This window comes from Poecilia mexicana, unplaced genomic scaffold, assembly GCF_051168715.1.
Source record: "Poecilia mexicana isolate PSO_F unplaced genomic scaffold, ASM5116871v1 scaffold_22, whole genome shotgun sequence".
NCBI lineage: Eukaryota > Metazoa > Chordata > Actinopteri > Cyprinodontiformes > Poeciliidae > Poecilia > Poecilia mexicana.
The window spans coordinates 21,886,595-21,898,937 of record NW_028263391.1 but is presented as its reverse complement, the minus strand read 5'-3'; the positions used below and the strand labels follow the sequence as shown (position 1 = coordinate 21,898,937).

The 12,343-nt window shown below is 37.4% G+C and overlaps 2 protein-coding genes across 4 annotated transcripts in view; one reads left to right on the top strand and one right to left on the bottom strand.

Moving 5' to 3' along the window:
• Positions 1-9,007, top strand: part of adam17a (ADAM metallopeptidase domain 17a) — a 29,377-nt gene extending 20,370 nt beyond the window's left edge. The window contains exons 11-20 of one of the 2 annotated variants that reach the window (XM_015002051.2): positions 294-443; positions 1,694-1,893; positions 1,964-2,067; positions 2,177-2,311; positions 2,666-2,793; positions 3,966-4,044; positions 4,152-4,240; positions 4,333-4,389; positions 5,579-5,615; positions 7,133-9,007. In XM_015002051.2, the coding sequence (XP_014857537.2) occupies positions 294-443; positions 1,694-1,893; positions 1,964-2,067; positions 2,177-2,311; positions 2,666-2,793; positions 3,966-4,044; positions 4,152-4,240; positions 4,333-4,389; positions 5,579-5,615; positions 7,133-7,530 (1,377 nt within the window). In that variant the 3' untranslated portion in view covers positions 7,531-9,007. The remainder of the gene's footprint in view (positions 1-293; positions 444-1,693; positions 1,894-1,963; positions 2,068-2,176; positions 2,312-2,665; positions 2,794-3,965; positions 4,045-4,151; positions 4,241-4,332; positions 4,390-5,578; positions 5,616-7,132) is intronic. The other variant, XM_015002053.2, reaches the window with a different exon arrangement.
• A 49-nt stretch (positions 9,008-9,056) lies between these two features.
• iah1 (isoamyl acetate hydrolyzing esterase 1 (putative)) lies at positions 9,057-12,185 on the bottom strand. Of its 2 annotated transcripts, XR_015762005.1 has the most exons (7): positions 12,068-12,185; positions 11,914-11,966; positions 10,891-11,042; positions 10,641-10,802; positions 10,442-10,563; positions 10,192-10,303; positions 9,802-10,033 (listed from the first exon to the last, which is right to left on the bottom strand). XR_015762005.1 is itself a non-coding variant. In XM_088002799.1 (6 exons), the coding sequence occupies exons 1-6, from the start codon at positions 12,128-12,130 to the stop codon at positions 9,857-9,859; spliced, it is 729 nt and encodes a 242-aa protein (XP_087858925.1). In that variant the 5' UTR covers positions 12,131-12,185; the 3' UTR covers positions 9,057-9,856. The 2 variants fall into 2 exon arrangements, 1 of the variants encoding a protein (XP_087858925.1); XM_088002799.1 differs by lacking the exon at positions 10,192-10,303 and having other exon boundaries at positions 9,057-10,033.
• Between the last annotated feature and the right edge of the window lie 158 nt (positions 12,186-12,343).

Sequence of the window (12,343 nt, the reverse complement as noted above, 5' to 3'; positions counted from 1 at the left end):
GATGGAAAAAGTACTTTAAATAAACGAAATCTAAATAAGTTAAATAATCTACCAGTAAAACTATTATTTTTTTTATCCGTATTAAGGAATTATTGACTTAAAACAAACTTTTTTTCTTGCTAAAATGTTACTTTTAAGTAAGTTTTGTCTTATTTGAAGTGTATTAAGATATTTGCTCTAAAAACTAAGCAAAAATACACGGTAAGATAATGTGCTATTGCAGTGTAGATTTAATCGTTTATTTCATTTTTAACCCCATGTTTTCCTCCCCTGATGGCCTGGTTGCTCTGCAGGAAGCGGACCTGGTCACCACTCATGAGCTGGGCCATAACTTCGGAGCAGAACACGACCCCGACAACAACGACTGCGCTCCCAGCGACGAGAAAGGCGGCAAGTTCGTCATGTACCCCATAGCTGTCAGCGGCGATCATGACAACAACAAGGTACATCACAGCTCTGTAATCCTACCAACTCAGGGAGGCTGAATACATCTGTGCTCTACTTTTATTTTAAATCTTATTGTGTTGTCAGAAAGTTGTAGGAGTACAAACACTTCTGCTAGCCACTGCGTGTCCGAGTCCATTTCACTGGTTTAAATTTCTTTCAAAACGTTTTAAAAAGCTAGACTGCTGAGTTTGTTCCTGTGAAATATGACACATAGAAATGTGAACAGCCTCCTCCACTATTGGCCTCCACAGCACGTCGCAGGCAGAATCACGTTTCCTTTCCTGATAACCCTGCACAAGCTGAGGGTTTTGGTGTCGACTTTGAATCCTTCGGTGTTTTTTTCTGGAACGTTTCAAGAAAGACGCAGGACTGGATTAGCCTGTGGAGACTCTGATGCACCAGTTTCAAGTCAGGACGTGTCTCAACTGTTGCAAAGACGTTAACGGGCAGAAACGGTAGCAGAAATGATAAAACGTTTTCAGAGCAATTTAGCAGTTTGGCCCATTTTTCAGAGGTTTTAATTAAATGTATGGGCTGATTTTTGGTGAAAGTGGAATAACGATGAAGAACGAGAGCAACCTTCTCTATTTTTGTTAGTTTTAGAGCAGCTTCTGTGTTTCCTGTTTTGTGGGGCCTGCCTCTTTTTGAATCAAACTCAAAGCAGAGTTCAAGCCGTGGGTGGAGATAAGGATTCTTTTATAAGTTGAGTTTGTGGCATCTGACAATCTGAGTCACTCACTAAGTAACAACTATAATAAAGAAAATGCTAATAGAGAGCAACAAAAATCTATTTGATTTAGTAAATTTTATCATTAGTGCACAAAGATGTTGATTGACAGCACTAAGACCCGCCTCTTGGCTCTGATTGGTTGTTTTTGACCGAGAGCTGTGCATTTTTCCAGTAGCACCAGGAAGAGGTGGAGGAGCTTGATTTATTTTATTTATTTTTTTACAGATTATCTGTCTCATAACATCCTGTCACAACATGGTGACAGTTTTAATAAATATGCAAAAACATATTTTTGTAAAAGTTAAATTCTGCAGCTTTAAATTTAGACCTAATGGTTTTTAAATCAGTCCCTGAGCATAAACGTCAATAAGAAACGTAGCAAAATTACAGGGGAATCTCAGAAAATTGTTTAAATATCAGTTGTTTTTGTCAGTTTAATAACTGCTTTACTATATTTGCACAAATAAAACATTAAATTGTAGGTTTAAATCTGACTTGTCTCTTCCTTCCCCAAAGCGTTTCTCCAGATGCAGCAGGGACTCGGTGGCAAAGACGTTGAGTCTGAAGGCTTCGAAATGCTTCAAGAAGAGGAACAGTAAAGTCTGTGGGAACTCCAGAGTGGAGGAAGGGGAAGACTGCGATCCTGGGCTCCTGCATCGCAGCAATGACAGCTGTTGCTCTGAAGATTGCAAGTTCAAACCTGGTGCTATTTGCAGGCAAGTTATCAGAAAAGTGAAATTCTTCAGAAGAGCCTGTGGTAGTGGGATAAACGTTGTGTCTCCACAGTGACAGAAACAGCCCCTGCTGCAAGAACTGCCAGTATGAGGCAGCAAGAACAAAGTGCCAGGAGCCCATCAATGCCACCTGTAAAGGGATGTCGTTCTGCACAGGTGATCGCCTCCTGCTGGTCTCACTGCAGAATTGCAGCATCCACAACCCAGTTGGGGTACAACATTTTGTGTAAAATTATGTGTACTAACTATTTCCTTCTTTTCACAGGCAACAGCAGCGATTGTCCGCCGCCTGAAAATGCTTCTGACGACACCGAGTGTGTGGACAAAGGCCGCTGCCGCAACGGAGAGTGTAACCCGTTTTGTGAGGCGGAGCAGAAACTGCAGTCGTGCGCCTGCAACGGTAAATGTTTGATTTGAGAAACACGGTGGCTAAAAATGTGAGTTAAATGTTACTGTTGCATTATTAGTAATAATTAATAGTTAATACATCATTAGTAATCATTATACCCAAGTCTGAGTAACTTAAATCTAATTTTATCTGCTCTCATTTATAGATTAACATATTTGTATCTTCTAGATGTTATTTGTTTATTTATTTACTTATTTATATTCATTATTTGTCGCTCCTCTGTAGTTTTTAAGCTTTGATGAGGCCAAACTCTTCACTGTGATTGTTTTGGACAGGCATCCTTGTTGTGTTTGTTGTGCTGAGAAAGTTTAAATTCTCTTTTCTTGGATGTTTTTTCTCTTGCAGAGACGAGTGATTCCTGCAAGGTGTGCTGCAAGAAAGACGGGATCTGCTCGCCGTTCACACAGAGGGATGGCACTTCCCTTTTCCTTCGCAAAGGCAAACCCTGCACTGTGGGCTTCTGTGACGGAAACGTGAGTGGGAAAATCTGCATGTGTCCCAGCTGCATGGACAAGTCTCATTTGTACTATTATTTCAGTAATAAATTAATGTATCGATTATGCTGATGTTTAATCAGATATAAAAAAGATTATTAGCTGCTAATATTTTTATACAATATTAGAAAGATGCAAATAAACGAATAATGAAATTCCATTTTAAATAAGAAAATTAAACTTTTTTGCAGTAATGTTGCATTTCTTGATTGTTTTCAGCAAAAGAAAATACTTCTGACAGCAGTGTAGTGCTGATCTATTGACTGTTTTTTGAGTTAAATATTTAATAATTGAATAGCAAAAGGTGCTTAGGAGATTTTTTTTCTACAGAATTTGAAACGGGTGAAGCTGAAACTGCTACTTTAGCAGTTATGGATAGAATATATTTACAGTTAAAAGTTGCTTTTCAATCTTAAATGCAAAATGAATTTACTTTTTGTACAGGTTTGGCTTAATTACTGCTCTGGCTTTGTTCTTTCAGCTAATAGCCTTTTTTGTAGGCTGTGTGCAGCAGTTAACAATTAAACTATTACTAAATTAGTTGATTAATTCAGTAATTGATTAACTTTTTTGTTAATTAACAAAAATTTAATTAATTTTTTGTTAAAATTGTTAAATGTCCTGAAGCAAAAACTTATTTAATTAATAATTTTTGCATAATTGCACTTTATTAATTGTGACTAATCACGCTTTATTGTGATTAAGCTATTACTGAAGTAGTTGACAATTATTTCAATAATTGATTAATCATAATTGAAATAGTCATGATTAATTGCGATTAATCATTTTTGCATAATCAGACACAATTAATCAATTATTATTTAATCATAATTGATCATGATAAATTCAATTTTTGAAATAATCGTAAGCTTAGTAGTAATTTGATCATAATTAATCTTCTAAATTAGTTTACAATAATTTCTGTAATTGATTAATCAAGCTTAATTGTGTGGGATTGTGATTAATCACAATCAGCTGTCACGATTAATCATGATTAATCCGATTAATCGTTTTAGTCCTACTGATTTTGTTGAAAATATCTTCATCTTTTTTTTTTTTTAGTTTTTCCAACATGTCCTAAAGAAAATATTTATTTTAATATCAGATTAGCTTCATCTTTATTCAACTGATTTCATTCTTTGATAAAACAGGGCAAATGCATGAAGCAGGTGCAGGATGTAATAGAGAGATTGTGGGATTTCATTGATAAACTGGACATCAACACCTTTGGTAAGTCGGTCATAAGATCAAAATGAGAATATTTCCACTTGCGAGTTAAATAAGTTTTACATCTTTGAGTATTTTAACTCTTCTTTTGTTTCTATCCGTACCATCAGGGAAGTTCTTGGCTGATAACATCGTGGGGTCAGTCATCGTGTTTTCCCTCGTTTTCTGGATTCCTCTCAGCGTCCTGGTTCACTGTGTGGTAAGAAACTTTTAATCTGAGTTAAATGTGAATCCTCTGTTCCAAATTGAAATCGCCGTTTGTCTCACCTTGTTTTTTGTTTCTCTCTGAAGGACAAACGGCTTGATCAGCAGTACGAAGAAAGCACAAAGATTTACTTTGCTCCCAGTGTAAGCTCCTTATCTTTTTAATGATTGTTTGCATTCTTGTGCACTCGCCTTGTTGCCACACTAACCAAACTAATCAAAGTCAAAAATGCCTTTTTGAACCCCGACTTCTTTACTAGGCAAGGAAAGAGTGCATGCAGCTGTTGAGAAATCAGCTGTTTAAAGTTTTGCTTTTAATTCGTTTATTAAATCTATTATTTATTTCATTTTTTTGGACAAAACTGTCTGTGCAAAAATGAAGGAGTTAAAAACTATGAGTGGATTTTGTGAGTGTTTAATAGTTGGGCCCCTTTCACACCAGATTAAGACCAAATTACGATGCTCTTCGCAGGTTTTTGGCAATGTTTTTGAACAATTCTTGCATGTAGGCAGATTATTGCGGTTAATTATTATGATTGAGAAGCATCATCCATTCTGAATTTGAATGTATTTAAAGGGACAGTGCATATTAATAAACATGGATACAGAAAAAATGTATGACAAAAAACAGTCAACAACCCAAAATAAAAAACAATAAATAAAATTTAGTCAGGGCAATTATCTAAATAACTGCTTACACTGCACAGTTTATCATTTACACTTTATGATGGTATTATAATTCAAATTTTTTTCTTGCAATTTCAAGACATTTTTCTGGTAAAATTGCGTTTTTATTCTCCTAATATTCTGCCGATGTTGAAATAAAAGTTCTCATAGCCTGGGCGGTACAAATCACAGAACGCAGGATTGAAATTAATTTCTAATTCCTTACATAATAAATAAGTCTGGTATGAAAAAAAATCAGATTTTATTTTTAAGAAAGATTTAATAACTCTTCTAATATTTTTTTTCTGTTTAAACTTTCTATCCTTACAATTGACAGGAATTTAAAAATTGTGTTTTTTTCGTCTTTGTTAAAAATGACAGAAAAATTAATAAAAACAAAAAAGAGGGTTTTAATCTGGTGTAAATTCAGCCTAAACACTTAATAAAGTTGTTTTTTATCACTACAAATCCAAATTAACCGGCTAAGAACTGGTTAACAGCTTAGATAATTAAAAAATATACATTTTTATTTTGTTATTGCTCACTTAAAGTGTCAAAACTTTGGAAATAACCCCCCGCTGTCTAAAAAGAGGTAGTTGGAACCTGGGTCAGATAATGCCGGGCCTTCTGAATGACCTGTCCATCGCTCTCTGCCCCGCCGCTGCAGCAGATGGTGGAGGTTTGTAATAAAGCTCCTGCTGCAGGTGAGTGACTCTGTGCCACTGCCTGGTGTTGCCATGTGTTGCCATTGAGTGCATGGTCAGTGGCCCCGGTTCGGGATACTCCTGGACTCACGCTCTCTTTGACGTAATCACTGATCCGCCGGATCGAACTCCACTTCGTCCGACACGTAGGCAAAGGCTGATCTGATCAGGAATTACTTCAAGGAAGCAAGACTGGATTTTAGGAGTATTCTGAGAGCAAAGAGGACTGGAACATGTTGTCTTTTTGTGGTATCAGGTGTGTCACCATTTTAAGTTTGCATCTGGTTCTGTTAAAGCTACAAGAAAAAGTAAATTTTTTTATTTGAGGCTTTATTTTTATGGATTTGTTGTCTGACTTTAGGCTTGATTGGATCAGTGTCGAGACTGAGGCAACATTCCTCTGTAGCCTTTCTTTCTGTTGACATTTTGACCCACCAGTTCACAATAAGCACAGCTTGATGATGTTTATAGTGACTCTATTTGATTCAGATGTTTTCTGGATCCAAATACCCAGTAGAACCCACAGAAACACAAAGTATTTGCTCCCTTGTAGATTTCTTCTGCTTTTACTTTTCTGTCACAATAACATGTTTCAGATCTAATAACAGACGAAGAAAATAAAAGACTAATGTAGTTTTAAATATTTTTTTGTATTTACTAATGTTGAAAAATACAACATAAACAAAAACTGAACGTAATTTAAAATCTGGTTGAGCGTCTTTGTAGGTTTATTTTAATTCCGCCATGTTGGATGCTTTGATGGGCTTGTTTTAAGTAACGCCCTGGCATCTCCATTAGCTTTTAATTGGGACCCATTATGAAAAATTAACTTTTTGTTTGTTTTTAATCTTCCATTTGGGTCTCAGCTGCTTCTAAAAACACACCTAGATGGTTTTTGGCATTACGTTTATGCTTTTTTGGCAGTTTAAAGACTTTCGCGATTGTTAAATTGCATTTAAAGGGCACCACTCCAAAAGCAGGAAGCGGACTACAACCCAGAGCATTCTGGGTAAATACAACCAGCAGCGGGAATAACGGCTTTTTTTTTAGAATAGGTTTCTAATTAGTTTAGCTCATTTGATAAAGTTCAGTGTGAAAGTGCACCAGCTAAAAATGTAACAAATGTTGGAACTTTTGTACCAAATCGAACCGAGTCCATAGGTGAAAACACCCTAAAAAGAGAGGGAAATACATTTTGAATTGGAAATGGATTGAGAATTTTAAGTGTGACAAATAGTTAAAACAGAAATGATGTGCATGGAGCAAATACTTTCCACATCACTGTATGTTTGTCAACTCAAAATGTCCATAAGCAGAAAGGTTTGCTTTACTCATTCCAACCTGAATATGAGGTTAAAACATAAGGATTATGATCATAAACTCATATTTGCCATAAAGTTTGGAGTTCGGGAAAGTTCTGTGAGCAGAATGGAGTAAACAAGGAATGGACCCACCTCAGTCTACAGCAGAGACTCCTGGTGAACTTTCATCCTCACCTTTCTGTTTTCGCTCTGCAGACTCAAGACATCCTGAGCAACCTCGAGTCAACCTCCGTCCGCATCGTCAAGCATCATCAGCCTCCCTCCTCCTCCGCCGGCCGGACCGCGCCCTTCTTCCAGCCCCCGCAGCCGCCGACGCAGGTCCGGCCACTGGCCCCGGCCGCGGCCAGCAGTACCCCGGACCCCGGCCCGAGCTGCGGCGCCAGCCAGGACAGCGCCGGGGACCTGCGGATGGCCACCATCCCGGAGGACACCAGCAACGACTCTCACCTGGCCGAGGAGGCGCGGCCGGGCGATTTCACAACCGCAGGAGTCTCCTCGTCGGCTATGAAATCCTCCTACGAGGATCTGACCGAGCAGAACCCATCAGTGAAGGAGCGGTGGCGCCTCCGCAGGCAGGAGCGCCTCGACAGTAAGGAGACAGAGTGCTGAGAGAATGACGGCGCCGCCGCCATCTTGATTTAGAAAACCTCAAAAAGCACGTGGAATCATGTAGGTTAGATTTGTTGAACGGAACCACTTTGAGGCTGTGGGTTCCTTTTCTGTGCCTTTTTATGATGTAGGTTCTTAAGTTCTGAAACAGAGGATTATGGCCACGGGGGAATAAAAGGAATTCTGACTTTAATATGAAGAGATCAAAAGTCAGAATTATGTGAAATCAGAATTCTAATATTAAAAGTCGGAATTCTGAGGAAAAAGTCGGAATTCTTTTTTTGTCAATTTTTTTCCGTAGATTAAGGACCAGATTTGGACAACCTGTCACTAAACTTTTCCACATTTCATCCCATCATAACCACAAGTTTTGATGTGTTTTACTGGGTTTTTATGTGACAAACCAACACTAAATTATGCATCATTGTGAAGTTTTATAAAAAATAATTTGAGAAATAGAAAAAGTGTTACATCCACGTGTGTTCAGCCACTTTTAACCAAGTAAAGTGGAGCATGGTGCACATCACTGCCTGTGATAACTGTGAAAGAGAGTTGACCTAAAACAAGCTGCTACATGTTCCGGAAAAGTCACTTGTCAGTTTTGAAATGTCTGATTTCAAGTGTACTAAGATGTTTTCACCAGACCAAAAATACTTGGTAAGATTTTCTTTTTGCAGTGAAAGTGCTTCACAAAAACACAAACATAAAAACAAGAAGATAAAAGGTCTATAAAATAAACTCTGATCTTTAGCTACTTTCCAAAGAGCAGGCAGTTTCTGAATATAAACACATGCCACACTTTTCAGATTTATAAAACATACATAAAATCCCAATAAAATGCACTAAAGTTTGTAGTTGTAATATTACAAAATGTGATTTTTTTTGCATTAAACATAATTTAGGTAAAACCCTCACCTAATCTTCCCAACGTATCTTTATGCATTAAGATGCGATTGTTCATCTCTAAAAAACAAAAAAGCTGTTCTTTGTATTTGTGTGCTCCCACATCCTCTTTTATTATATCATGTTATTTCTTTGTATCATGTTACATATCAGTCACTCTGTGAATGAGGAATCCGATTGTTGGTCTTATTTTGAGGTTTGTTTTTTAATAAAAGCACTTTTTTTAAACACTGGAGAATTTACGTTTTGCACACAGTCGTTTTTCTGAGGTTGTGTATTTGAGCCTTTTACATGTATATCAGCAGCAGCAAGTATTTCACTGATTTTGTGACGTTTTTGCTTTAAGTTAGTAAAAAATGAACCTTTTTTTCCCTCATTCCTTCATGAGTTTCCTGCTGAGAGCTGCTTGTGCTCAGATCTTCAGTTTGGTTTTATAAACTTGTGCCAATGTGAGCTCTGCACATTCATCTGTCTGCAGACTCGTCACAGTTACCTGCTGTCGTAATGCTGTACAACAATTTATTGTGCGTAAAAATAAATAACACATTTTGCATTAAATATTTAGTCTCTTTTCTACATTTGAGTGTTTTTGCTTGTATGAATGAGATTTTGGTAAGAAAAAATTTATTGTACATGTTAAACGTTGATTTTTAGAAGTGTATTACAAACATTGTAGACAGAAATAGTAGATAAAAGTAAATTTTCACCCAAATATTCTGAAATATTTTAATTAATTTCAGAAACTTTTGGAAAATGTTATTTTTTTTATTTAATCTCAGAATGTTCTACAAAGGTTTTATGTATTTTAAGTCAAACTTGCTTGAAAAATAAATTATCTCAAATGTCTAGAAAATTTCTGAATTGTTCTATCAAATTTTCAACTTTTCAAGCTTGGAAGTGTGAGATCCTCAATTTCAGATTTTTTTTAGCTAACTTGCAACTTTTCAAACTCAATTTAAAAAAAATTTTCTAGAAAATTTGACATTTTTTTTCTACCAAATTTTCAACTTTTAAAACCATTTCCTAGGAAATTTGAAATCCTTAATTTCTTATTTTTCTAGCAAATTTGCAATTTTTCAAACTCAAAAATGTACTTTTTTTTCTTGAATTAGATTTTTTTTGTACCAAAATTTCAACTTAAAATCTAGAAAATTTTAAAGCCATTTTCTAGAAAATTTGAGATTCTGAGTTTCTGATTCTTTTCGAGCAAATTGTTTTTGTTTTTTCTAGAACATTTCTGAGATCAGTCTACAAACTTCAGAGTCCTTTTCCTCTTATCCCCACAGTAGTCCTGATACTTCACGGAGAGTTTCGACTCCAGTTGCTGTAATTCCAAAAAAACGAGTGAATACTTTGGGAAGTCTAAAGTCCACTGCTTGTTTTTAAGCTTTCGAGACGTTCTCTTCTTCAGGAGTAGCAGAGGAGGCTGCTCTCTGGGCTGCTGGTGTCCACGTCTCCCCAGTAAGGCAGAATGAAGGGCAGGTGAGCCACGCGGCTCTCCAGTAGGCTCCAGAGACGCTGCGCCACAAACTGGTTTCCCTTCTCGGAGAGGTGCAGCCCGTCAGACAGGTAGGCCGTGAAGTCCTGGACAACATTTAAATAATTCAGTAATTTATTCATTAATTTCAAGACAGTCAATCAGACTCTAGCAAACTGAATGTTTTATTTTCATCCATTAACCTGTTGAACAAACTCCCAGGAACCATTTGAACGTGTAGATAAACCTTTAATGTATCACATACATTTGGACTGTTTCTCTTTCCCATTGTGGTATGGCCCCGCCATCTTTGTTTCTGTATCAACTGGCTCCTCTTAGGGATGACCAGTGCTACCTTCTGCTGGGTGGCAGCCAAACTAAAACATTAAAACAAGAATAGCTGAGGCTTTTAGATAATCAATTGCAGCTCATTTTAAACCAATACACCATTAATCATCTGTGACTCTAATGAGACAATGTGGAAAAATGTACTGCATGTCCAAGATTGCACTCACTTGTCCGTCTTTCTGCATGAGCGTCCAGAGGTCCAGGACGTCCGACCCACACTGACCAGCTGCCTGAACGCAGGCCTGAGCGTACTGTCCTGCCACCGAGTTGTGCCGATTGAGTGGACATCCTGGTGGAGACAACAGGAAGCAGTCAGGGTCAACACAGGAAACCAGGAAGAGGACGACCCAGAGGTCCGGAGGTTACCTTTCAGGACGCACTCCTTCTCCCAGGCCGGCTCGTGAATCGGAGGAGGAGTGATGAAGATGACTTTGTCTGCCGGAACACCAGCTGAGGTCAGAAACCTGCTGATCTCCTTCAGGTTCTCTGAATACTCTGTTAGGGGGACGTGCTGCTGTGGGTTCTTATCTAAAGGAGACAGAAAACCTCTGTACACAAAACGTCTGTATTCTATAAAGTAGTAAACCTGAAGAAAGTAGATGGGAGTTGGCTGTACCTTCCAGCGAAGCGTCGTTTGCTCCGAAGAATACGGTAACAGCTGCTATGTTATTTTCTGCTGCATTCTGGCTGCTGATGAGGCGAGGAAGGACGATCTTTGCCCATCTGGAGTTATAGCCAGACAATCCTCTGTTCACAACATCACATTTCCTAAAAACAGAATGATTCAGATTCACAGATCCATCAAACATAAAACTAACAAGATTTGTTGAAATTTATATCTTAAAAATTAAGCAATTTCCATAATGCAGTCAGGTCAGGTCAAGTCTATCATTATTATTATTATTATTATTATTATTATTATTATTATTTCAGTAAACCAATCACGTCAAACGTACTTTAACATTGGTTATCTAGTTTACGAGGTGTACTTGAATGCACCATGAGCATTATGCCGTGACTGTAAATCACTGTGTAAAGGCCCAATATCCAAAGAAACAGAAGAGGAGGGGGAAATAGCGAACTCGTCAAAATGTGAACATTTACATGTTTAAAATATAATTTGATTTCATTATGTGTAAAACATAATTGAAGAATACCTTTATTTAAGCATATTTTACAATTTAATAAAACAAAAAATAAACAGTGAAGCTACTTGGAAATCGATATGGATACCTTAAAAGTACAACACAACCTCGGGGACGTTTTATCGTAAATCAGTCACTTAAGATTTGTTTTAACATTGATAATGTAGTATACGAGGTGTGCTTGAACGCGCCACAAGGTTGTCGATGTCACCGTAAAACACCGTGTAGAAGCGCAATGCCGAAACAGAAATGGTGGGGGAAACTGCAGACTTCTCACCAAAATCTAAACATTTACATGTATGAAATATGCATCTGAAGATTTTATATAGGAAAAGTCTGGTACAATTAAAAGAGGTCGAAATTTAACAAAATCAAGCTTCCTGGTTTATCATTATTCGCATGTGGCATTCTGTTGTGACAAACTGATTTTATACAGAACAAATTGCTGATTCTGGAAATAAATGAAGAAATCGCTGAATCTGTCATCTCCTCACCTTGCAAGTTTATTTGCCGTTTCTGCTCCCCATCCATTGGGTTGAAAGGAAAACTGAAACAGTCACAGACAGAAATGTTACAGGAATGTTGCAGGTGACGCTGAGCAGACAGCAACCAGAATGACACTTTGCGTCTTCACCGCAGAAAACCGACCTGTGTGATGGAGTCACCAAATAAAACGACTTTAGGCCAAATTACTGTGCTGAACTTAGACATGATTCAAAGCTTCTCCTTTTATTTTCTTCTTCCTCTCTGGGGGTTGGCAAACACCTAACAGGCGAATCACCGCCACCTTGTGGATTAAAGTGTGGATTGGAGTTTTAACAAAAATCTGCACAAATTAAATGTTATAACCGTTATAATCTGGAACAATAAATACTATGTAAATTTCTACTGATATAATACTACTAATACTACCACTGCTAATAC